Source organism: Nelumbo lutea, chromosome 1, assembly GCF_056320005.1.
Source record: "Nelumbo lutea isolate HS-2025 chromosome 1, American lotus-T2T, whole genome shotgun sequence".
Taxonomy (NCBI): domain Eukaryota; kingdom Viridiplantae; phylum Streptophyta; class Magnoliopsida; order Proteales; family Nelumbonaceae; genus Nelumbo; species Nelumbo lutea.
The window spans coordinates 106360201-106388022 of NC_142684.1; the positions used below are offsets into that span (position 1 = coordinate 106360201).

Here is a 27822-nt window from a genome sequence, read left to right on the forward strand (position 1 = left end):
GATGGAGGAGAATATCTCCAAGTCTAAAGGAAAATTCTGTTCGTAGAAAAGGGAGACTGTCCCCACTAGGTTCCGAATAGAGTTTGGTTGAAGTTGGCTAATGGTAACGCCAAAGTGGTTTATGACTTCAACTAAAAGGGGGTGGAAAGGCAGTTGCAGCCCCGTGGCGAGCTGCTCTCGAAAAATCACGATCTTGTCAGGACCGTGTTCCCAAGGAAAACTACCCGAGGGAATGAAATATGTATACCCCCCAGGCATATTGTAAGACATGAGTATAGATTGGAGCCCCTCGGGCGTCATGGTTGAGGGACCAAACCTATCTAGCATCCGACCTCGGCGAGAGGTAGACGCCAAACTGCCCGAAGCTGCTCGGCCTACGGGTTCATAGTCATCCTCAAGTTCCACCTCGGGATCACTAAGGCAGTCGGGGGATACAGCTCGGTTTGTAGAACCTACATCAGTCCTACTTGAAGAGTCGTCTGAGCTATCAAAGGTAGACATCGAGGAAAATAGGTGGATTCAGGAAGGTAATCACCGGAAGGAAGTTTTGAAGGCTCCGGAGATGGGAACAAGCCAAAAAACCTCGGAGGCTAAGTAACCAACCTAGACGCGAGCTGAAAAACTTGGATGCGAGCTGAAAAGTTGGACGCGAGCTCAATAGGCAAACCGTAGAAGTGACAAATCGACTAGGGTCCCCCACTATTTATAGCTACAGTAACCAAGAACCAACCATGCAGATCGAAGATGATCCGATGGCCCACATTCGCGCTGACAGCACGTCCCCTAAGGTCGAGACGTGATTGGCGCACGTCTTTCCGAAAAGAGCGAAACGTCAGCACGCGTCTTTTGAAACCGACGTCGCGCCGACGCACGTCTTTCTGAAACTAACCGCACCGCACGTCCCCCTGCAACTGACAAAAACCGCCAGCGCACGTCCCTTCAGAATGACAGAGGTGCGCTTTCTTCAAATTTAAATGACCCACTGTCACGTCCCAGCGGTGCAAATTTTTGAAATTTAAAACGCGCGCTGTCACGACCATCAACATTCATGAGCAGTAGGCACGTTTCCCACCTTTTCGGAACTGAAGAACCCTGGCAAATGCAACTCGCACAGTCAAGATTCGAAGGACGGGACAAATCCACTTACCACCTTGCAAAACTCCCCGCACCAGGGCAAGACCCTTGGCGCGAGGAGTGGGGGGCAATTGGTGAAGGATGATTTGGCCCGACCTCACAGTTATGCGACACGTGGCAAAAGCAATAGCTCGACACAAAAGCAAGCCTAAGGCGTTTTCACCAAGAGGAGAAACCAGCGGACCGAACTCCCTACTAGGGGCCCGAACTCACCCTTGGCCCCAAACCGGAAAGTAATCCACTGGCCTACCTTGCAACAGTTCGGGACATACTTCGCCGAACTGATCTACCCGATAACAGCTCGGGATACACCTCGCCGAACTGACCTGCCTTGCAACTGTTCAGGACATACCTCGCCGAACTGACCTACCTGGTAACAGCTTGGGGTACACCTCGCCGAACTGGTCTGCCTTGTAACAGCCCGGGATACCCCTCGCCGAATTGACCTACCCTATACATACCTCCGAACTCAAGACTTCGCCTCGCTCACCACTCCACACCTTCATGGCACCAAAACCAAACAAATCGTACTATGCCTGACACTGAGGAAGTCCGTTCCCAAGGGCACCACACTTGACTGGCTTGGGATCTGACGCTTGACGATCGCACTCTAAACGGCCACCTGCCACCGCCACCTAACACCGCCATCTCCAGTTAGAGAGACAGTTAGGCAGTGATGGTTCTGTCCCAGTAGAAAGGACGATAGCCGAATTGACAGACGTAAGAGTAATCATACCCAACAGGTATATACTATTGAACGAAGGTAAAGGTCTTATTGCGAGTTACTCCCAGTCCATGTTGGATATTCTAGGAAAATGCAACATTGCTACTGCTCATGGTCCACTATACAAGTCTATGAGAGAGGAGGCCCGCTTAGCCTCATAAGCCCTATCATGATCGGAAAGCAACTTCTTCCAAAGATTGATAAGTTTTATGAGATCCCACCTCAGTAACTGGGATCTGATATGAGGGCAAAACTTGAATATTAAATAACAAATGCATTCAAGATTTATAGGTTGCAGAAATTTTCTGAATCCGTTCCATAACTACAGGAATATCATTTTCAGTTAATGTAGTAAAACAAAACCGGAACCATCCAGGTTCAATGCAGTGGCAGGATGATCGAGGAGTTGTATTGATCTTAGCTATATTCAACAACTTCTCCCATAGCTCAGCCTCCCCCTTCTCACTGTAAGAGCAGATTAACCCACTCATATCTACCCAACAATAGAAACCCCCCCTCTGCTCTTTGTGCACTTAATACCCAACTGATTCAACCCTTTTGTAAATTCCAAATACATTCTCCTTTCCCTATTGATCACACGAAATTCCTTGATAAATCTATTATCTAAGAGCATAGAGATTCAAAGACGCTGGGTGGGGGTTGAAATGGATGAGAATCCTGCTAATCTTTTAGCAGCAGCCAAAACATTCTCATTGTAAGTATAGATGACACCCCCCCCCCCCCCCCAAACCCGGGAAGACAAAGGTCTTTGGATAACCCATATATGATATGGACCCTGCTCCTGTCAAAATCCTCTGTTTTAAGAACATCGGCCACGCACTCCCCTGAGCCGGACAAGATTCCGATGCTGGAGTTGAGCCACCACCACCAGCTGTGCTGCGATTCCGAACCTGAGCTCGAGAGATCATAACAAGGTATCAAAACAAGCTTCAGTGTATCTTTTAGCGTTAGACTACAACCTTTATCCGTTAACATCATTAGCTTCTCTAGCCTGGATGTCGATGAACTGGTTGAACCACCAGTTCTACCCTTGAAGAATTGAGCCTCTTCATCATCAGCATTGTCAAAAGTTTCATTTTGAAAATTTAAAGAACAATGATGGGCAAAATTGTATTTTTAATCCTGAACACTGATGGTAAAGAAGATTTAATCAATTGTTGAAACAGTAGAATTAATTTAAGACAATTCTACCCTATGTATTTTATAACACTAACTGTTCATCGGACTGCAAAACCAATGAAGATGCCTCATGTATTTTATAACTGGCGTGGGGTGTCATCATTGAACAAGTCATTCCAAATGGAATTTGGGATCTCTACCCACAAAATGCATTCCAACCCTCTACCACTTTCATCCAACACTGCATATCTCATCATGAGACCCGGATCCATCATAAAAGTGGGATCTGCTATGCTATGAATGAGATGTGCAGTGTTACATTTTGGTAGGATGTTAGAATGTATTTTGTTGGCAGGCGATCTGGGCTTTTTCAAATGAGCTCTTATCCACAAAATCTTCCCACTTCCCTACCCACGCGACACTACAAGTACAGATTGGGAATATTTTCCCAAGGTGAGTAGGGATGTAGGAAGAGTTTGTGGCTATTTGATTACTAGTGATCGAATTCAGCTAAATCAGTAGGTGGGGGCTGTTGTCATTATTCCCACAGCCATCGAGTTTAATTAATGCCTTCTCATGTCTCTGTGTGTAGTATATCTGAAACTCCGACTTAGGGGTGATCATGAAAAACCAAAAAACTGCACTGAACCAATGAGATTGAACTGAAAATTTCATTTAACCAAATTGATCGATTTGGTATTTAAAAAAAATGAAAGTATCAGTTTGGTTTGGTTAACCAATATAAAAATTCGATGGTTAACTAAATTGACTGTTATATATTTATATATATCATAAATATTATATCAATGAATATATGTATTATATAAATATATATTTATAATATATAATATATTATTTATTATTCATAATATAATATTACATATATTTTTAGTTATTTATTTATTTATAATATATTATAAAAATAAAAAAGCCGAAAAACCAATGAACTGAACTGAACCAGTTAGTCGACTGGCTTCTTTTTGGTTACCGGTTTTCCAAAAACCGGCACTACCGGTTCGGTTAACCGAAACCGAACCGTGAGAACCCCTGTCAACGACTCAATTGATGATAGTCTCATCATCATTGAAATAAGGAACTACAAGTGTGAAATCAGACCGGAATCTTGCATTTTGCACTCCGGGGTTTAGCTATGATATCGCAGTTCTTTGTTCTCTCGCAGAGAGGCGACAACATCGTCTTCCGCGACTGTAAGCCCTCTCTCTCTCTGTCTCTCTCATCTTCTTTATAAATTTGGGGTTTAAGTCCCTTGCTCCTCGCACTCAATTTCGGATTCCTTAACCATTTGGCTTTGACTGCAACATGATTCTGCGAATCGCTTTTTTCTTTTACTTTGGAACCTTGTAAAACAATTCTTGAAATAGTTCCAAGATCTCACGGAGACTTGGTCCTGCATGATGAAACATAAGCAACAATCTGAGTACTACATCTTGATTTCAGTTGCTTCCTTCGCTGTGTTTATACGAATCAATTATCTCAGAACATAAATACCTTCTTTAGCCACAATTCAAGTAAATTCTGTATCTTCTTGATCGTGACCAGCGTTGAAACTTTAACTACAAAGGAAATACCATAGATAGCTAAAACGTTCAGTAAGGTATTACGCCAAGTCCTCCCAAAAGAACAGGATCTCCTTTGCTGCCAGGACTCTAAATCAAGGGTTTTATTTACATATTTTTTTGGGGGTGGGTGGGGGACGAACTAAGGAGCTAATTGGTTCTGCATAAAAATAACCAGTTAATTCTTCCAAGTTCTGAACTTCACCCCCAGTGCAAAATTTGTACAACTTGTCCAAAATCAGCGCTCCTGTAACAATGCTACTCTAGAATCATTAATATTCTTGCCACCTAACCGAAGCGTTCAGTAATAGTTATTTGAAGCTAAAACGAGATTGACCTTTCCACCAAGTAATAACTATATTTGGTGATCTCAGCATCTCTTCAGAACAGCAGAACCAACTTTTTTTGAGAATTTAATCCTTTTTTCTTTCTTTTTTTTTTAAAATCCTTATGATATGAGAAGCAATACGATCTATCAAGGGCGTTATGATTATAAACATTAATTTTGTTTTCTATATTTCTTGTTAAACCCGACTAGATACAAAAAAACTGATAATAAGTGGGTTGCTTAAAGGGCATTCTCTACAAATAATCATAGAACACTCCTTGTAGAATGGTGAGGAGATATTACTTCTACAATGCTGTTGTCAGTACTCACACATTTGAAGCAATCTTTGATCTAATTATTGTTAAGTGCACTGGATATTCACTGTTGACGACTTTGGGAGCAACTTTGATCTCTGCCCATTTATTAATCATAGATTATCTATGGATCCTTGAGACTCAAAGCTCTACTTCAGTGATTATCTGATGGGAAATCCTTCTCCAGGGATATTATTATTATACTTTATCCCTGTTAAATGTGCTTATACTTTTGTTCTCCTTCTTGGAATTGGTTGTGGTGGAGGGATATTGACTTTGTAGTCCATAGACTTTCTAGAAGCTGAGTTATGAAGAATGAGCTACATGTTTTGGGATGGGGGTGGAGGGTTGGGGTTCTATGCCATGCTAGTATGTTTTGCATATTTTGAGTCTGTAACGTTTTCTTGACACACCTTAAAGGGTGATAATAGCTTGGTTCCCCATTTTCTGTGTCCTTTTCTGTATTGGGATCAGAGTTTCTTTTATATTCTTTTAGCCCTTCACATTTTTATATTTTAATTAGTGATGAAAAAAGATTCATCCAAAAATGAAGGAGAAGATACAAAATCTTTCACTCCCTACAAGGCTACAATGGAAGGGGTAATGTGTGGGGAGGGGGAGGGGATTGGTATGTACAAAATGTGTCCAACATACAAATTACACTGGCAGAGATTGTCGTCATCCAAGCTTTGTCCCAACCATATGGGGTTGGCTACATGAATCCTGTTCCACCATTCCATTCTATTCTGGTGCCATATCCATTCATTCCATTGTTAAATTGTGGGCCCTTAAAATCAATCTCACTACTTGAACTCACGTCTTATTTGGCCTGCTCCTAGCTCTTCTAGCTCCTTCAACTTGTAATAGATTACTTCTTATTGGTGCTGTAGATAGTCTTCCATACACTAGTTACCATTACCATTTTTTCCTGAAAAAAGATAAAGTATATTCATTAACTATTAACAAAACATGTACAAAGTTACCATTACCATTTTTTCCTGAAAAAAGATAAAGTATATTCATTAACTATTAACAAAACATGTACAAAAGGTGTTGTATGTTTGCTGACATACAACAATAGAAGAGAAGAGAAGAGAAGAGAAGAGGTTTAAGAATGGGCAGTAATGTGTTCATAGCCGGCCCTAGAAGCTATTATATATATATTCACAGTAAGATGTTACATGAATAGATAAGAATGCCCTTGATTAGTGATGGGACACCTAGGCATAATAAAATAAAATAAAACAGGTTTAGGCCCAATAACTAAAGGCTCATAACAGACTAAAGAACTTAAACATAAAAGATAAAATAAGCCCACCAACACTTAACCACTCGAACCAACACTCCCCCTCAAGCTAAGCATGGATGTTAGTCATGTTTAACTGGCCAAATAAGCCTAGGAACTTCATTGAAGATAGTCCTTTTGTCGAAACATCAGCAACATAAGGAATGCAAAGTTCACCCGAGACAATTCTCTCTCTTTCAAAGTATCGATCAATCTCAATATGCTTAGTTCTATCGTGTTGTATTGGGTTATTTGCAATGTTGATGGCAGTCTTGTTGTCACAATACATCTTGAGAGGACCATCAACTTTCATCCCGAGCTCACCAAGGGGGGTCCTAAGCCACAATAGTTCTGCAATACCATGTGCCATAGCCCAATATTCAACTTCTGCACTTGATCTTGCAACCACATTTTGCTTTTTACTTCGCCAAGTAACCAAATCCCCTCCAACAAATGTGTAATATCCGGAAGTAGACTTCCTATCTCCAATTGATCTAGCCCAATTTGCATCCGTATATGCCTCAATTTCAATTTTATTGTGCTTTTTGAACAAAATTCCTTTCCTTGGACATGTCTTCAAATACTTGAGGATGATCTTTTTAACTGCTTTCATATGAGGAATCTTTGGAGAGCGCATGAATTGGCTAACAACATGCATTGCATAAGCTATATCAGGTCGGGTAAGAGATAGATATATCAATTTTCCCACCAGCTTTTGGTATCTTTCTTTATTAGAGTAGTCATCTCCACCGATTTCTAAAGACAATGATTCTGCTCTATTGGAGTATCTGCTAGTCTACTCCCCATCATACCTGTCTCCTCTAGAAGATCAAGGAGATAATTCCTTTGACATATATAAATGCCCTCTTGTGACCTTGCAACTTCAATTCCACGGAAGTATCTCAAATGCCCTAAATCTTTGATCTCAAATTCAGATGCCAAGAACTCCTTCAGTCTTTTTATCTCTTTCAGATCATTCCCTGTAATCACCATATCATCCACATATACTATAAGTGCTGTAAGCCTGCTATTCTATTTTCTTGTGAGCATATTATCTGCACCACTCTGAGTGTATCCTATTTTTTTCATGGCCCCACAAAGCCTTTTAAACCAAGCTCGAGGGGATTGCTTAAGTCCATATAATGCTTTCCTTAGCCTACATACTTTCCCATGAAAATCATAACCAGGTGGAGGATTCATGAATACCTCCTCATGTAGATCACCATTCAGGAAAGCATTATTCACGTCAAACTAATGTAACTCCCATGAAAAATTTGCAACTAATGACAATAGAACCCGAATTGTGTTAAATTTTGCAACTAGAGCAAAAGTTTCCTTGTAGTTAGTCCCTTCCTTCTGAATAAATCCTTTTGCCACTGGCCTGGCCTTATATCTTTCAATCGACCCATCCTCCTTGTGCTTCACAGTGAACACCCACTTACATCCCACAGTGCTCTTCCCTTCTGGTAGATCAACTAACTCCCAAGTCCTAGCCTTCATTAAGGCTTTCATTTCCTCATTCATAGCCTCTCTCCATCTTGGGTCAGACACTGCCTTTGAGTACCTAGCAGGAACATAAATAGAGGAAATGGTAGACACAAAGGAATAATAACGAGGAGATAAACATGAATAAAAAACACATTCAGCAATGGGGTGTCGAGTGGTACAAGAACGGGTAGGCTTACGAAAAGCAATGAGAAGATCCAAAATAGAAGTATGAGTGATAGGATTACCTAGAACCATTGAGACAGATTGATTCGAGTCTGATTGGTTGTTGCCATAAGTTGGAGGATCTTTTTTCCTTTTTTTGTAGGGAATTCTCATATTTTTCTGTTGTCTATTAGTTTTATCAGTCACAACCCCAACATCAGGAGCCGTAACAGGTTTAGTGGGAGTTCCACTAGATTCACCTAGGCAATCAGGAACAGTAATAGGTTCAGTGGGAGTCTCACTAGATTCACCTGGGCTGCTAAAATTAGGAGGATCAGGAGGAGAAGATGGAAGGCTCGAGGCTGAAAGAGGCATTAAGAAGGAGGGAGAAGAAGAATCTTCTTCCATCCTACTAGTCTCCCCTTAAAGAGGATTCTTGGAAGACTGAAAATAGGACTGAGACTCGAAAAACACCACATCCTTGGTGACATTTTTTCTTGGTAACTGGATCATAGTACTTATAACCTTTTTGTATGTGAGAGTACCTTAGAAAGATCCCTTTTGTAGCCTTAGGATCCAACTTAGTCTTCTTAGGATCCTTGACATGAACAAAACACATAGCCAAAGACTCTAGGAGGAAGAGGGAAATCTAGAAGGTTAGGACAGAGGATAGAGAAAGGAGTTCTCATACCCATCACCCTAGATGGCATTTGATTTATCAGATACGATGCTGTAAGGACTGCTTGAGATCAATAGTGCTTGGGAACCTTGTGCTAAAATAGTAAGGTTGGATCTGTCTCCAATAAATGTCTATTTTTGCGCTCAACAACCCCATTCTGTTTAGGGGTACTAGCACAAGATGACTGATGTAACATGCCTGCATCCTCCAAGAACAAATTCAAGGAGCTTTCAAAATATTCAACAACATTATTTGAATGGAATTGCTTAATTTTCTTGTCAAACCGAGTTTCAATCATTTTACAAAATGCCATGGTTATCCATGATACTTCATCATGCCCTTTTAACAAGTAGATCCATGTGCATCGTGAATAGTGATCAATAAAGCCGATAAAGTAACGAAAGCCATTTATAGAAATAAGAGGTAAAGGGCCCTATACATTAGAATGAACTAAATCAAAAGGAGCTTGAATTTCATTACTAGAAATTGGATAAAGAGTTCTATATTGTTTTGTCAACTAACACACTTCACAAACTAAACTCTGCCTCGAAACACACTTGAACAACTCAAGAAACAATCCTTGTATTGAAGAAAAAGGTAAATGACCTGGTCTAGCATGCCACAAATGTAACCTAGTTATTGACTCCTCATTATCCCGACCATTAAAAGTAGATGATTGTAAGGCTGAACTGATGTTTGCATCAAAATAATAGAGACCTCCAGACTCATTACCGCTCCCATTCGTTCTCTTCGTCAATATTTCCCGAAAGACACAATGAGTAGGAAAGAATGTTATGTTACAGTTTAAATTTTTGGTAAGCTTAGAAACAAATAAGAGGTTGGAAGCAAGATTGGGAACATGTAGAACAAAATTAAGAGAGAGAGATCCTTACTTAGGTTAACCTCCCATTTCCTAGAGATGGTGGAGAGGGAACCATCTGCAACTCTTCATCTTATCTTGGCTAGACATCAAATGATTAGAAGAAAATAAAGAAGACGTGTGTCCTGTGGTCAGTAGCACCGGAATCAATAATCCAAGAATTAGACACCATAGGACTAGTCACACTATGAGTAGAGACAATACCTAATTTGGCAAGAGAGGTGGAAGCAAGGAGCCATGGATTCTTGTCTTAGACGAGCCATGGCTCGGCTAAGGATTTCTACCTCATCAGTTATGAAATCAAAGGACCCTGATGCGCGAGAATAGTGGTCTATCCCATTGGAGGAACTGCAATTGTAGGTGTGTTCTTTGGGCTTTCACCATTGTTACTTATGACAACATTTCCATTTGCTGTTTGACTCTTCTGAGGCTTCCTATCTTTCCTTAATGTAGTTGGTTTCAGGTGAGGATAAACCAACAAATCTCTTTCAAATGTCTCTCACCTCCACAATGAGAGCGCTTGAGATGTCTCTTGTTTGAATGCTTGCCCCCCTTTTGGGTTGAAGAAATCAAGGTTGAATGCTCAACAGGAGATACTTGGATGTCAACTTGCATCTCTTTCCTTCTAACATTTTCATTCCTTACAAGATAGTAAACATGATGCATAGTTTTCAAGGCGCCAAGGCAAAGCTAGGCGACAGAGGGGTGCCTTGTCGCCTAGGCGGTGGATTTTTTTAAGTATATATCCTACGGTAGTTCCCTAGGTTCCATAGTCATCTTTCTTTAATAATTATTCATAATTTTCATAAGAGAAGTATAAATTTCATGTTTAAGTCTAGAAAATCAGCATTTTATGGGAAAAAAAAAGAACAAAGGAAAGAAAATTCAAAAAATATAGTGGTTGAACCCCTACTTTTGTATAGGAAAGAAGAAAAGAAAAGGTGGAAGAAGAAGATGTATTGATTAGAAAAAATTTTAAGTTCTTCCCTTGCTTATTGGTTCAGGTTTTGAAATTATTGAGGGTTCAATCAAGGATCAAAATTTCGATATGATACGCCCCGTATCGGGTGTATTTTATTGTATCTTTGGGGTCCCAATACCTATTTATAGGTGTTTTTGGGGACCCATTTTTTTAAAAAATATATATATATATATATATATATATATTTAAAAATGAAATTGAAAACCAAAGAAACAAAAAAATAGGGGGAGTATCGTTATAAGTACCGATACACCTTTGCCAATACATAGTGTATCGATACTTTGAACCATGGGTTCAATACAACAGTTAGCAATGTTTGCGTTGATTAAACCCTAAGAAAATAAGAAAATAATAAAAGGAAATTAGTATATAAACACATAAAATGAATATTCTAGTTTAATAATGTCTATTTTATAATTATAAAGTCAAAAAGTAAAAAATATAAAAGTATTTTATAACCCAGTGCACAAAACTGCTTGTTGACTGAGTGAGGCGAGCCTCCAAGGGTGTCTTGTCACCTAGGCATCACCTTGACAACTATGACATGATGTAAATCTAGAAGTTCATCCCTTCCGAAAATTTGGGGTCTTATGCTCTCATACATCGGGTCTAGGCCAATCAAGAACTTAAAAGCTCTGCCTTTTTTAATTTGTTTATCATGCCTTTCTTTATCTCTTGTATTTTCCCAATCAAATACAAGGTGGTGGTCTAGTTCTTCCCATAGTCCTAAAGTTGCAAAGGAAGTTGTAATAGACATATACCCTTGTCTCAATGCAACAATATCTTGGGTTAGTCTATATATTCTTGCATTGTTTTTCCGCTGTCCATAGGTTTTAGACACCTTCTCCCAAATCTTAGAGGCTGTAGGGAAGTGCTAAACAGTCCTAGTTACTCTTGGAGTCATTGAGGCAAGCAGCCAGGACATAATTGTAGCATTCTCCTTATGCCAGGTTGAGTAACCAACATCATCCTCTTTAGGTTCTTGCTTCTCTCCATCTATATAACCCATAAGTTCCTAGGATGTAAGGAAAAACTTGGTTGAAACAGACCATTTTCTGAAGTTGTATTCATCTAATAACACACTGGTGATCTGCAAGATATGCAGATTTGGGTTTTCCAAGTTTGAAGACCTCCCACTAGTTCTATTGTCCTTAGAGGTCACTTCTCCTAATATTGAAGACATATTCTTCCTCTTACAGTAACCACAGCTGCAATCTCAACGAGGGGAAGAAGATTTCAGACTTACCGGAGCTGTTAATAGGTTGGAAACACCCTCTGTAATTGGACTGAAGCACTCTCTGTAACCAGGTCTGGGTTGAGAGCAGCTTCTATGGTCAAAAAACACCACTTCTAAAGGCCCATAGCAGACTAAAGAACTTAAACATAAAAGATAAAATATTGATAAAAAAAACATAAAAGATAAAACAAGCCCACCAACACTTAACCACTCAAACCAACACTGTATTACATGAAACATACAAGTATTCCTCTGTTCCTATCTGTATTGATCTATGAGCAAGCTTTCAACAGCCAAAACTGAGGTATGTGATGCTCATAAAATTCTTTATGAGCCTTGTTCCAAGATACTATAATTCCTCTTCATCACAAGACTGATTTTGAAATATTTGGGAGTGCCTTCCCAAACGTTCCATGTTACTGCAGCTGGGATGCAATTCCAAACCACCTTACACTACCTAGACAGACCTTTTGTTTTCCAACAAGTTAGCAGTGACTTCAGGTTCTCTGGAAAACAGCCACCTTACCATTACCATCTTAATCTACTTTCCCTCAATTTCCCACCTATTGGAGACACTCATAGGTTCCTTTGAATAAGTTCATTTCTAATGATATCCTTTCTGGTTACTTATCAATATACATACATACATACATACTAGTTTTCCCGCTCATCTAATGGGATGTTTGTTCTGTATACAAGAGTTCTAGTCTCCTTAATATGATGTCTTAATTTCCAGGGTCACTGAAACCATAATTGATCTCTTGTTTAATATATGTTTTAGTGGTTATTGATAGAAAATTGTATTGCATAGTTTTGTGGGATAATTGTTTTGCACTGTTTCAGATTTTAATATATCCCAACTATGAGATATTGTAGAGAGAATGGGCTGAATGGCCCATAGGTTGTTTTATTTACTTAGTTAATTGCCCAGTTAAGGGCTTCTCTATAAATATTGTAAATTATGTTTAATGAAAAGTGATTAGGGGGTAAGAGAGGATTCATTCGAAAATCCTTCTCTAAACCCTATTTGCCGCCATCTCCTTCTTCTCTTCTCTTGCTTCTCTTTTCTGCTATTCTCTATCACTTTTTTTGCACTATTTTAATCAATCCGTTTATTTCAGAAGGTTGTTTTTCTTCTTGGCATAGTTGTCAAGGTGACGCCTAGGTGGGTGCCTAGGTGACAAGGCACCCTTTGAGGCTCGCCTCGCCTAATCGCCTAACAGTTTTCTATTTCCTACTATAAAATACTTTTTTATTCATTCTTTTTTGGGATTATAATTATAAAATAGGCATTATTAAACTAAAATAATCATTTTGTGTGTTTATATACTAATTTCTTTTTATTATTTTATTATTTTATTATTTATTAGGGTTTAATCAACACAAACATTTGCTAAATGCTGTATTGAACCCTCAAGGACTTAAAAACCTGAAACAATAAGGAAGAACTAAAAATTTCATCTAATCAGCATAACTACAATACTTTTTATTTTCTTCTTTTCCTATAACAAAAATAAGGGTTCAGCCCCCATATTTTTTTTGAATTTTATTTTCCTTCTTCCTTTTCTTCTCATGAATATGTTGATTTTCTATATTTTAATATGAAATTTATACTTTTCTTATGAAAATCATGAATAATTATTAAAGAAATATGGTTATGGTACCTAGGGAACTACCCTAGGATCTATGTTTTTAACATAAAAAATCCATCGCCTAGGCGACTAGGTGCCCTCCAGTCGCCTAGCCTCGCCTTGGCACTATGCTTCGACTGTATAGAGGTTGGTTCTCAGTATCTATTTTTTCCTGTCTTCCTTGTTAATTGAAGTTGTTAGAAGTTCTCTTGGAGTGTTTTTAAGAAGATGGATACCTCGGGAGTTGAAAACAAGTGTGTTGTTGAATCCAGATAGGTTCCGAGAACTCTTGTTGACTCTCTATTGGCTGTGACCACAGTCAAGCTAGATAGAACCAACTATCTGACATGGTCACAATTAGTAAAAATTCATGTATGTAGTAGAGGCAAGTGGGGGTATATCTCTGGGAGCAAGAAAGCTCCTCCAGAAGATGATCCATCTTATGAAAAATGATTGCAAGAAAATTATATTGTCATTGGGTGGTTAGTGAATTCAATGCAACCACAAATGAGTCAACACTGTTTGTGGATGAATTCAGCAAAGGAAATATGGGATAGTGTGGCTGAAACCTATTCTCAGAAACTGAATGTGGTCAGGGAATATAAGCTGAGGAGTGATGTGAATAATTTAAGGCAGGGGGAGAGACCTTTAGCCGTTTACTTCACAATGCTGAAATCCCTTTAGCAATAAATTGACCTGATGGAAACTATTGTCTGGGAAAGTACTAATGATGCTGAAACCTACAGAAAATTAGTTGAGAGAAATAGGGTTTTGAATTCTTGACAGGGTTGAATCCCGAGTATGACATCACCAAACGGAATATCTTAGCCAAGGATAGTGTATCATTGTCTTGGGCCTATGCCTTGTTGAGTAGTGAAGAAAGCAGGAGGCTAGTCCAAGTTCAAGAGGCTGGTCTAAGTGATCATTTTGCCAATATGGGGCTGAAACCAAAGGGGACTACATGAAATTCAGGTGGTTCAGGAAAGAAGGAAGTTGTGTGTGAGTGCTGTAAGAAACCAAAGCATACACAAGGTAAGTGTTGGAAACTACATCTAGAGCTTCTTCCTCATCGTTTCCAAAAGAAGACTGATAATGTGAAGACAGGAAGTGCCAACATTGCCACTGGTCCAGACAATGATGGATACTTAATCGATGAGAGGACTGCCAGTGAACAGTTAGCAGTTATGAAGGCAGAATATGAGAAGTATAGGAGGATGATCAGCCACCTAGAGAGTGCAGCCTCTTCTTCCAATTCTTTGGGAAATTCAACTTCTTCTGCATTTTCTCATTCAGGTATATGGGCTATTGCCAATCATGCAACCATCTCAGGTAATCATAGGATCCCTTGGATTATTGATTCTGGTGCTTCTGATCATATGACCAGTCTTTCCACCTTGTTTATTTCTTATGATTTGCTTTTTGGCCGTGATAAGATTACACTTGCCAATGGCTCTCTTGCTCCTATCTCTAGCAAGGGAACCATCAAGGCTATAGACTCTCTTTCATTTCCTTCAACTCTTCATGTACCCAAACTAAATACAAATTTGTTATCTATGAGTAGCCTAACTAAGTCTTTGAACTACAGTGTAACATTTTTTTCCTTCCTACTGTGTTTTTCAGGACCTGAAGTCTCAGAAAGTGATTGGGAGTGGCCATGAGGCGAATGAAATCTACCTGTTGGATACTCCTGGACAAAGCCAAGGACAACTTGGGAAAGCTACTTTTGGATCTATCTCTTTAGAGTCTGTCAGTTGTGTCATGTTATGTCATTTTCGTTTGGGTCATCTTTCTTTTTCTGCATTGAGTCATTTATTCCCATAACTATTTAAGGGAATTAATGTGTCCAGTCTTCATTGTGAGTCCTGTGAGTTATCAAAACATTGTAGAAGTAGTTAACCTTTGAGTAATACAAGATCATCTTCTCCATTCCATATTGTGCACTCTGATGTGTGGGGGCCATACCACTTACCCTCAATGGGTGGCTATAGATATTTTATCTTGTTTATTGATGATTTTTCATGACATACTTGGCTATTTTTGATGAAATCCCGTGATGAAGTTCCTAGACTTGTGAGACAGTTCCATGAATTTGTTCTTACTCAATTTGATACTAGAATCTAAACTTTCAGATCTGATAATGCAAAATAATACTTTAAGAAGAAACTAACCTGTTATCTCATTGATTTGGGGGTTATTCACCAGAGTTCTTGTGCTAGAACACCAGAACAGAATGGAGTTGCTAAGAGAAAAAACCGACACATTATTGAAGTTGCAAGGAGTATCCTGTTTACCTCACAGTTGTTTGCTCTCCCCCTTCCTGTCCCTGTTGAGTCTTCTTTTGAGCCTTCTTCTATTCCCAATGAGTTGAGGAACAATCATCTCATGTTCCTTGCAATATTCCTATTCCTCCATTACCTCATCGTCTTCTCTTTAGTCCTAGGTTGTACTAGTGGCGAACTAGGAGTGGGCAGATTGTTTCTTCTACATAACATGAGCCTCCTGCACTTCCAGTTACCGAAGAGACAACATGTACTGATATAGTCCCTTTGGAGCCCTCCTTCCCAGATCTTTGATGTCCTAATTACTATTAGGAAAGGAAAAAAGAAGTGTTTACACCATGAGAAGTGATTGATTTTCCTGAAGGGAAGGAACCGGTGGGCTATAAGTGGGTTTACACCATCAAATACCATGTTGATGGCACCATTGAAAGGTACAAAGCTAGGCTGGTTGCAAAAGGTTATTCACAGACATATGGGATTGACTATCTGGAGACCTTTGCTCCTATTGCAAAAATGACATTTGTGTGGGTTCTACTATCTTTGGCTGCTCATTCAAATTGGCGACTTTATCAGTTGGATGTGAAAAATGCATTCCTAAATGGAGAATTATATGATGATGTCTATATGTCTCTTCCACCGGGGATGTATGACACAGATATGGAGGGAAAGGTGTGCAAGTTGAAGAAGTTTCTTTGTGGACTTAAACAGTCACCTAGGGCATGGTTTGAAAGGTTTAGGGCTGCTTTTGTTAACTTTGGCTATATATAGACTCAGTCTGATCATACCCTCTTTGTGAAGAGGAGAGGCTCTTTGGTGGTATATCTTATTGTCTATGTTGATGATATAGTCGAGAATGGTACTGATGTAACAGGGATTAATGATTTTAAATCTCTCCTTCATATAGAGTTTGAGATTAAAGATCTGGGGGAATTGAGGTACTTCCTTGGCATAGAAGTGGCTCGGTCTAAGGATGGGATCTTTATCTCTCAACGAAAATATGTGCTTGACTTGCTCACTGAAACAGGCAAGATGGGTGCAAGACCAGTGGCTACTCCTATTGATACGAGTCACAAACTTTCTGCCTCAGATGGAAAACTGTTGAAGGATAAGGGAGTCTTCCAGAGGTTACTTGGGAAACTGCTCTATCTTTGCATGACTCGGCCGGATATTGCATATGCTGTTAATTGCATTAGTTAATTCATGCATGTTTCCAGAGACACTCATATGGCAGCAACAGAACGATTTTTTTGTTATTTAAAAGGTTCTCCTAGGAAGGGAATTCTATTTGCTAAGTATGGTCATATGAAACTGGAGGCTTACATAGATGCTGACTGGGTAGGAAACATTGATGATAGGAGGTCAACTTCTGGGTACTGTAGCATGGTGGCAGGTAATATTGTTTCTTGGAGAAGCAAGAAACAATCGGTTGTTGCCAGATCTTCTACTGAGGCCGAGTACAGAGCCATGGCTCATGGAGTTTCTGAGTTACTTTGGCTTCCATCCTTGATGGAGGAACTGGGTGTTGAGTATGATAAGCCATTAATGTTACGTTGTGATAATCAGGCTGCCATCAACATTGCTCACAATACAATGCAACATGATAGGACTCAACGTATTGAAGTTGACAAACATTTTATCCGAGAAAGAGTGGCTTCTAGAGAAGTTTGTCTTCCGTTTACTACTTCTGAAGAACAGTTAACTGACATCTTTACCAAGGGAATCTCCAAGGCCAAACTTCAGCATGATACTGGCAAGCTTGGCATGACTGACATCTATGCTCAGCTTGAGGGGGAGTGTAGAGAGAATGGGCCGAATGCCCATAGGTTGTTTTATTTATCTTAGGCCTCAAAATGAGCCTTTCTTATGTTATGTTTACTCAAGTTAATTGCCCAGTTAAGGGCTTCTCTGTAAATATTGTAAATTATGTTTAATGAAAAGTGATTAGGGGATAAGAAAGGATTCATTCGAAAATCCTTCTCTAAACCCTATTTGCCGCCATCTCCTTCTTCTTCTTATCTTTTCTTGCTTTTCTTTTCTGCTGTTCTCTATCACCTTTTTGCACTATCTTAATCAGTCCGTTTATTTCAGAAGGTTGTTTTTTCTTCTGATATCAAAAGGCATACGTTTTCATATTTGTGCTGTTGTCAAAGTATTATATTTGTTGATAGAAAAATTATATTGCATGGTTTTGTGGGACAACTGTCTTTGCATTGTCTCACATTTTAATATATCCCAACTATAAGATATCAAAAGGCACACATTTTCATATTTGTGCTGTTGTCACAGTATTATATTTTCTACCTTTACTTTTTTTTTCTTTCTATTTTTAAAACTTCTCTATTCTAGGTTGTGAGTAATATATATTTTTTTCTTTTTCTCTTTGGTGCTTTAACTAATTAGTTTACATAGATTAGAGTGGCATGCACTAGTTTCAGTATTAACTATTGAAGAGATGTGTATAACATAATCATAGTTTGTTTAAATGAACACAGATCGTGGTGAGGTACCAAAAGGAAGTGCAGAAATATTCTTCCGTAAAGTAAAGTTTTGGAAGGAGGATGGGGAAGAGGAAGCACCACCTGTCTTTGTAAGTTTTTCTTTTGATGTCTAGCAAATAAACTTAATTAGAAGAAATGAAGAAACTCTTGCACATTTAAGCTTGTTCTGCATTTACAATATGTCTTTGTGAACTGCATTTGTAGCCAAATAATTCACCAATTCATTAGCTGACCTAAGAGGCTAAGCTGACAAAAGAATAGAATATTAAGATATAAAACCAAGTTCTAATTAATTATATGGAAAATCTAGTTTGTCGCTTCTTTTACCTGTCTAGGATAAATTGTTCTGGATTCATCTTCATTCACAGGTTTTTTCATATTAAAAATTTTATAAGCTTGAGATTTTCTTTATTTACCTTTCAATGTTATAACTATGAAACATAAAATTTTCAAAAGTATGTCTATGCAATATAAAATTTGACATTTGAATTTGAAGTGCATCCATTAAGTTCCTCAATCTTATTTGTTTTCTCAGTCTTGTCGTGTTGGACACTTTGTACCCATCTCAGATTCCAACACACATACCCACGTCCACATAGATCCATAGCTTTCTTTGCTACCATAGGGTTCATTTTTAATAAGGAAAAAGAGTAGAGTTGTAGCAATTATTCTGTGCAATGTTTTCAACCCATCACAGCGGTTTAGACTGGCTAGAATACCGAAATACAAATGTATCATGGTGGGGTGGGGGGTACAAAATTAGTGGTAGTTTGGCTTAAAAACAACACAAAGGGAACTTGGAAATACAGGTATCATGTATGGGAGATTAGACACCTGGCAGATTAGCTGGAAACCACCTTTCATCGGAAATCTAGGAGTGCCAACACAATGGCATACACTTTGGAGGTCCAGGGACTCATTATTTTGGCGGGAGATTGATTCGTGTAACAACTTGTAAATGGCTTATGAAAATTAAGGTGTAGTTGAGAGGTTAGCATATAAAAAGGGGTTCTTGGCACACTCATGATATAAAATCTTCTTTTAAAGTTCTAATAAAGCTTTGACTTATAAAAAATAAAGTTTTAATAAATCTTTGAAAACAGGGGGTCTTCCTTGGAAGATCTTAAAAGGCAGATCCTGGTTTTGATCTATTCTTGGATGTTGACCAATAAGGTCTTCTCAGATTTCAGCTTTGTAGACTTGGACAGATATCTTCTAGAAATTTTACAGTCATCTCCAACCAACCCTCATTTTAGTCTCCCTCTTCCCCACGACCAGAAAGCAGCTTCATTCTCCAATTTGATTGCAGCTTTAGAAGCTTTCTGAATCCTCCCCTGGCAGCAGGTACTGGGGGAGTCCTTTTTGTCTTCAAATGGCAGATTGCCGTGGGCTTTCAGTGGCCCCAGTCCAGCTACAGATGTCTTGGAATCTGAGGTGCAAGCCCTCCTTGTTGGGTTGTGGGTTGTTTACTCTTTTCAGGCTTCAACCATTTTGGTGGAGGGAGGCTCCAGAAATGCGATTAATTGAGTTAAATCTGGTGGAACTGGTCCTTAGAGGCTTGCTTACCTCCTATCAAAAGTTCATGAGTTGTCTTTCTTTTCTACTTTGCAGCTACAGATGGATTCCTAGGGAATTAAATCAAACAGCTGATTTTTTGCTAGATCTGGTGTGGGCTGGGATTGTATGTACATAGTACAGTGCAAATAGCCTTCCATTTTTTTTTATAACGCTGTTGTTTTGTCCTTTTGCTCTATCGGTTTGTATATCTCCTCATATACATCCCCTCCCCCTTTTTGTTTAATGAAAGTTAACTTTTCCTCAAAAATATCCATCTCAGCCCTTTTTTCTGCATTTATTTTGTTTTATTTCCATCATTAATACCAATAATTATTGTTTTTTAAACTTATTTTTGTTTAATATGATGAATACATAATATTATAGACATGGTTAATCTTTTCTGCAATTTTTGCACGTTTCTGTATTTTCTGCAATTTTATCTATTTTTATATTTTTAATATTTTTATTATGTAATTTATGACATTATGGATTGATCCATTTGACCCAGATAGTTGAACTACTGATCTGATACCTGAAGGGAAAAGCAGTTCTATTTTCTGGTCATTTTTAAAACATTGGTTCTGTGTTGCTACATATTTGATGGTTGGAGTGTAGAATTGTATGTGGTGAGTCTTAGTTTTGTCTATGTCATATTTGATGCTACATATTTTCTGGTCATTTTTTAAAACATTGGTTCTTTGTTGCTACATATTTGATGGTTGGAGTGTAGAATTATATGTGGTGACTCATAGTTCTGTCTATGTTATAGTGATGTTATTATGTAAACTTTAGTCTTTTTAGTTTGACTACTGTTGAGTCCATTATTACTTGTTATTTTGTTGCACTTTTTAATTTCATTTGACTTGTGGCCTATCAACCCATATCATCTTTTGGTTAGTAAAGATTATAGAGCATCTGTTTATAATTCTTCCTTTTCCAATTCATACTATTATTTATCTCTCTTTTTTGCCTCTCAATAGAATATGGATGCTGTGAACTACTTCCATGTGAAGGTTGCTGGCTTATTGTTTGTTGCAACCACACGAGTTAATGTGTCACCTTCTCTTGTGTTGGAGCTCCTGCAAAGAATTGCACGTGTAATTAAAGACTACCTTGGGGTTCTCAATGAAGATTCGTTACGAAAGAACTTTGTTCTTGTTTATGAATTACTTGATGAAGTCATTGTGAGTTTCTTCTTGTTCTGTCTTCTTTCATATGGAATCTTTATATCATTCTGTTCTCAAAAAGAACAAAATTTTTTGTCTCATGTTTGGTTTAATGTCTGCCATTAACTTTTCTAATTCACTAAAATTTGCTGTTCAAATTGACAAGTATACTTAAAATTGCAAACCAATCATCCTCCATTGCCAATTCTGTACTTATCCCTTGATATTTAAATGTTTTAGCTTGTTAATTACGTGGTATTTTTTTGATAGGTAACTAAATTTTCATTAAATAGACAATAATATACAGAAAGTGATACAACTGGGGAGTGAGTACCCCTTAGAGCATGTGTAACAATTAAGTCCATGCAATGGCAATTATGTGGTATTAGGTTGGTTCATTTCTACAATGACAATTCTAAGAGACTATTCTTATCATTATAAGGCATTTTTCTTTATTTTCAGGTTTTTCTGTATATAATGTCCATCAGCATATTTGCCAATGAAGGAACCATTAATCAACACTTTTTTTTTTTCAATAACTGGTTTCATTTATTAAAATAACAGAGTATACATTTTATATGTACAGAATAGTAAGTTTTTCTTTACATTCCTAGAGCCCACCCAGTGCTGCTCACCCCATTCTATATTTGGCATTCTGGTTTTGATTTACAATCAGATTATTCAAAAGGTAGGACCCCAAACCATCTTTTGTCAATTCATTCATTGTTGAGCTAGAGAATCAGCAATGGAGTTAGAAGATTGAGGGATCCGCTTGCTAGATGCTTCCATTTTACTTGTCATATGACTTGCTTCTCAGATCATATGCCTCAGGTGTCATGAATCTTCTCTTTCCCCTTTCATCCAATCTATGATTGGCTAGAGTCCCCTTATATAGTCAATGGTCTGAATTCTGAGTTCTTTGCTAATCATATACCGTGAAGAAAATATAGCATTAACTTTGTTGTCTTTGTATTTGAGAGTAGAAGAATTCTCTTTAATCTTGTTAGCTGAATTGTCTTTTATAGTGCTTTTTTCCATCGTTTAAATTTCACTTTTGGAGTATATCTCAATTCTTTGGGAGATGGAAAAACATAGTAGACATGGCAGAAATGTATTAGTTATCAAAATGGTTTTAAAACTCAAGCGGGGGTAAACCTAGTAAAACTTATGAAAATGATGAAAATATGCTTCTACTTTTCTGTACATGTATAATAAACATGATTTGTATTTTATCATTGTCTCAACCTACTTGTCTCTTCTTTCCCTTGCTAGTTTGCTTCCCTTTGAGCTTGAGAAATAGCAGCATAGGACAGAGACTATGGACTGCTTTGGGTCATTAGAGTGGAAATCTCATTGTGCCTAGAGAGAACAGCAATAGAGGAAGATTCCAAAGTGGTCATTGGATGGATGCTTATATGCTCAGATGAACCATGAGGTTTATGGTTTTTCATTAGGGATGCTAGTTCTCTGGCAATACGAAATGAGCAGCTTATTCAGATGGATTCCCAGGTCATCCATCTCTACCTTCCTGATATCTTGGCTAGTGGAGGCCTGGAGATGGGTGCTCTGTTTTATAAATGTACTTGTCAGCCTGTTGGTGTTCCCCTACCTATCTTTGTCATGATGGGGATTAGGGATTATGCCATCATATTAGCTTCTTTTATCAATACTCTTAATCTTTTAGAAAAGTTGATATTTTAAAATATTGTTTTTGTTAATTTCATTGGCTATAGAGATCTTACTTGAAAGAATTTTGTTTTTGCAGGACTTTGGCTATGTTCAGACCACATCTACTGAAGTGTTAAAGTCTTATGTATTTAATGAACCGATTGTGGTTGATGCTGCACGTTTGCCCACCCTTGGCCCTGCTGCCATGTTTATGGTATTTTAAGTTATCAGATCAATTATATTCTTACACATATTCTTTATGGTATACATTTTGATTGTTGACCTGCGCTAATTCTGTAATTATTTTCTAATACTTGAATTTCTGCAGCAAGGAACAAAAAAAATGCCAGGGACAGCTGTTACAAAATCTGTTGTAGCAAATGAGCCTAGGGGAAGAAAGAGGGAGGAAATATTTGTTGACATAATTGAAAAAATAAGTGTGACTTTCAGCTCTAGTGTGAGTATTTTGCTTTCATTAGATCAATTTCATGAGCATTTTATCCTAGTGATGCTACATCTCTGATACTATCAATATTTAAAAAAATTAAACAAATGCTGGTCAAACAATTCATCTTTAATGTCTTACAATTTTCAAGAATAACGTTGAGGAGAAAAACCAACATGTTGGTCAGTTAATAGTTTCATTCATACTGAGGTTGTTCTTTTGATAAATTCATCATCCAAGTTTTTGCTACATTGATGATCTACTTGGGTGACACCCTTCTTTTCGTATGGAGCAAACACCAAGTGAAATTAATGCATTAAATAGGCTCATTCTTGTGAAAATTTGGTATCTTTCATTTATGGAGGATTCCTTTTTGTTTCAAAGTTTGACAAAATCATTCTTTCTAGGAGTCACTTATATCAGCCTTACTGAACAATGTCTAAATTATGTATTAGCCTCAGAAAGTGGAGCCATAATTATTGATCTATTATGGCTTTCTTTGAATTTCTGAGTTTTGTACAGTTCCTGCATATTTCATTTGTTGCATCAATGAAATCTTATATGGATATGATTTGCTCTATTGGTTCTTGCTACATTACTTCTCTTCTGTCCTTGCTAGTTGTCCTATTTCCCTCTGTTTTATTGCATCCCTACTAAGTTTTAGACTGTTCCCCATGCTCCTGTATGCATACTGATTGTTGTTTCATTAGGAAATTACCCAACACTAAACTGATATCTGTAGATTTTATTGGAGTTGACAGGTTGTAGTAAAGCAACTTTGTTTGAAGGTTAGCCGAGGATAGCCTCATTATTTGGGCTTTCCTGCCTTAATGTACTCATTTTCATTTTCTAATTAATAAAATTCAGTTCTGTACTCGTAAGAAAATTAGGTTATTGGTACATGTAGCAGGAAAGTGTCCAGAGATGCAAATTTAATGAATTTTATTTATCCAAAAAAAAAGAGAAAGTGTCCAGAGATGCATATCTACTAGATGAATTGTTAGAATAATGTTAAAATAACTTAGTTGCAGATGTTAGGGCCCGTTTGGCTAATTAAATTGTTTATTTATTTCGTTTATTTATTTCTGTTATGTCTGTTATTGTACTCAGGGGCACAAGGGTCTTTTCTCTTGTTATTTCTGTCGCCCTATATATAGTAAAATAAACACTGGTGCCGCCAGTACTGTTACATTGCAAACCTTCTCTCTTCTCTCCTCTCTTCTCTTCTCTTCTCTCCTCTTCCTCTTTTCTCTGGCCGGCTACATTGTCAAGATGGTATTAGAGCGGGAATGCTGATTAAAAGAGAGCAGATCGATCAACCCTACTGTCAAGAGAAGATCGATCAACCCAAAGAACAGATCGAACAGACTAGCAGAAAAGAAATCTCATTCTGGACTACAGAATAGCTACAACTGGTACAATTCTCCCTATTTTTCTCTTTTTTACTCTCCTTGGTCATGTGCCGAGTGAAAACCCTATGAATCTGGGGCGGCTGAATGCTGTCGAACCTGTGTAACCCTAGTTTTCTTGGATCGTGTGATCCTGTTCATGTGTTAAGACAACTGTAGTTCAATGATGACCTGTCCTCTCAATGGTTTGAGTTGACTATGAGTAAGAAGGATCTCTCCTGCTGATTAGTGGCTGTTAGACATTCTGGAATTCTGGTAGGTGGGGACTGATAAAACTATACAGGTCTGAAATTTGCCGAATATTACCTCAGTTTTTGTCAGGAATTTGGTACTGTTTGTGCTCAATCTGGTTGGTAAACCTGAGTGTGTAGGTGTGAATTGAGTGGAGCATTGCTTTGTGGAGTAAGGAGGGGTCCTAAGTCCGGTGTTTGGGACTGGTTAACTGCTTGACCATGTCGACTGAGAATTCTGCTACTTCAGAGATCTCAGGGAGCCACAATGGAGTGAGTGGGGGAATGGATATGAGCTTTCCCATGGCTGTCATTCCCTTTGATGGTCTGAATTACTTTGAGTGGTCTAGGGTGATAAAACTCTACATCACTGCTAGGGGGCGAATAGGATACATCAATGGGAGAGTAAAGGAACCGAAGCATGGAAGTGCTGAGCATGATAGGTGGAACCAAGAGAACAGTATGGTGATGTCTTGGCTCTTGGTTTCAATGCTGCCACAAGTAAGGGAGACTTTTATGTGGGCTGAAACTGCTTGTGAGATATGGGAACAAGCGAAGCCCACTTATTCAGAATAGAGACACTATGCCAAGATATATCAACTACAAGTTGAATATTCTACTTGCAAGCAGGGGGAGAGGAGTCTCTCGATGTACTATTCCGATTTGACATCAATATGGAAAGAACTTGATCATTATCAGAATGTGAATTGGAAGTGTGATGAAGATGCAAAGGCCTATAAGTCACTTGTATCACAGCAACGAGTGTTTGCCTTCCTCCTAGGGCTGAATTCGTCATATGAGTCCATCAGGGTACTGATCTTGGGTAGTAAAGACTTGCCATCAGTCCAGGAGGTGTATGCCTTGGTACAGTTAGAAGAAAGCAGAAGAAGTGTGATGAATGGTGTAGAAGGGGAGTCAGTTGCCCTAGCAGTTTGGGGAAATTCAGATACAAATGTCGGAGGTGGCTTTAAAAGGGGTGATACTCAGAAAAAATCAGAAGATAAAAGCAAGCTTTGGTGCACTCACTGCCAGAAGGCACGACACACTAAAGATACATGCTGGGATCTCCATGGAAAACCTAAATGGGCACAGGATTTGGGTAAGAAGTCAACACCGGATCAGGGCAAGAAACCAGGCTAGCAGAATAAAAAAAGGTATAACTCAAGTAATATGGCATCGACAGAGACTAGTCCTTCCGTAACTTAGGAGAGACATCCCGGTTTTGACCCTAAGGAAGATATTATCAACTCCTTCCGTGAACATTAGAATTGTATAGTAGGACTCTCCGCCAGGTGGATTCTGGGCCTACTCCTTCTACCTCATTTGCGTCTACATCAGGTAATGCCACAACCTTCCAGTCATCTCATACTACTGATTCACCTTGGATTATTGACTTCGGAGCCTCAAATCACATGACCGGTAAGTCAAATTTGTTCCAGACATATAACCTTCTCTCTGGGAGAGATAAGGTAAGACTGGCTGATGGTTATTTTTCTACCATAGTTGGCCGAGGCACCATATCTCTCCCACTTGGCCTTACTCTTCCTAATGTCCTGCATGTTTCGAAATTACTTATTAATTTGTTGTCCATTAGTAGTCTTACTCACTCTTTGAACTGTTCAGTCACATTTTTTCCGTCTTCATGTGTGTTTCAGGATTTGACCTCGGGGAAGACGATTGGTAGAGGAAGCATGGTGGATGATCTCTACGTGTTGGAGAATAATGCTGGTCTAGTGGCGACTGAGTCCACAAGTTCGTCGAGTGAGAGTCAGGCCTATTTATGGCATAGTCGTTTAGGTTATCTTTCTTTTGAGTCGTTAAAAGTTATGTTCTCAAAGTTGTTTGAGTCCTTGTCAGTGAGTCAGTTATAGTGTCAAACTTGTCAACTGAGTAAGCATTGTAGAAGTTCTTTACCTTTACGAAATAAAAGATCTGAATTTCCATTTCATATTGTTTATTCTGATGTTTGGGGCCCTGTTACTCTACCTACTGCGGATGGCTATAAGTATTTTGTTACTTTGATTGATGATTATTCTCGATACACTTGGGTTTACCCTATGCGATCTCGAGATGAAGTGCCACAAATTGTGAAAGATTTTCAACGCATGGTGTTCACTCAGTTCCAAACGGAAATTCATATCTTCCAGTCGGACAATGCAAAGGAATATTTTCATAGTGACCTCACGAAGTTCTTTGCTTCGAGTGGGTCACTTCAGCGAAGCTCTTGTGCCAAGACACCCCAACAAAATGGTGTGGCTGAACGAAAAAACCGTCACCTTCTTGAAGTTGCTTGTGGCTTGCTAATTCATATGAATGTGCCAAAACAGTTCTGGATGGATGCAGTATTGTGTGCGGCATATATCACCAATCGCATGCCCTCTCGGCTACTAGAGTATAAGGCCCCACATCAGCTCTTGTTCCCTATAGCCCCACTATCCACCATTCCGATGCGTGTTTTTGGGTGTCGTTTTGTCCACAACCTGTCACTTACTCGTAGTAAACTTGACCCTTGGGCTATTCCTTGTGTTTTTCTTGGTTACCCTTCATCTCAAAAGGGGTATCGTTGCTATGATCCCATTGCCTGCAAGTATTATGTTTCCATTGATGTCTCATTCTTTGAGAGTCAACCGTTCTTCTCGGTTTCTCCTCAGGGGAAGAATAGGGTTGAGGAGAAACATGTGACGATTCAGATTCAACTACCTCCTTTACCCGATCCTCCTCCGTTCCGGGTTTTTCATTGTTGCCATAAGAGCCAACAGAGTTCAAGAGCCGTGGAGCCGAACACTATGCAACCAACATCATCGGATTCACCCGAGGCAGATCCGTCTCATCAGCCAGGTACACTTGCTCCCATTGCTCCTTTAAATGTTGATTCACCTGTCCCCAATGATCTTAATATTCCTATTGCTAAGAGAAAGGGTGTTAGATCTTGTACCACTAATCATCCTATATCTAACTTTGTGTTCTATGACCATGTTTCACCTTTGTACCGTGTCTTCCTCTCTTCTG

General features: G+C 38.6%; 1 protein-coding gene across 2 annotated transcripts in view; it reads left to right on the forward strand.

The window, feature by feature from the left end:
• Positions 1 to 4064: 4064 nt before the first annotated feature.
• LOC148876619 (AP-4 complex subunit mu-like) overlaps positions 4065 to 27822 on the forward strand; it is a 44557-nt gene continuing 20799 nt past the window's right edge. The window contains exons 1-5 of one of the 2 annotated variants that reach the window (XM_088980156.1): positions 4065 to 4206; positions 18333 to 18427; positions 20876 to 21079; positions 22827 to 22943; positions 23058 to 23186. In XM_088980156.1, coding sequence (XP_088836282.1) covers positions 4149 to 4206; positions 18333 to 18427; positions 20876 to 21079; positions 22827 to 22943; positions 23058 to 23186 — 603 coding nt within the window. In that variant the 5' untranslated portion in view covers positions 4065 to 4148. Of the gene's footprint in view, positions 4207 to 15181; positions 15308 to 18332; positions 18428 to 20875; positions 21080 to 22826; positions 22944 to 23057; positions 23187 to 27822 lie in introns of those variants that run through there. The other variant, XM_088980217.1, reaches the window with a different exon arrangement.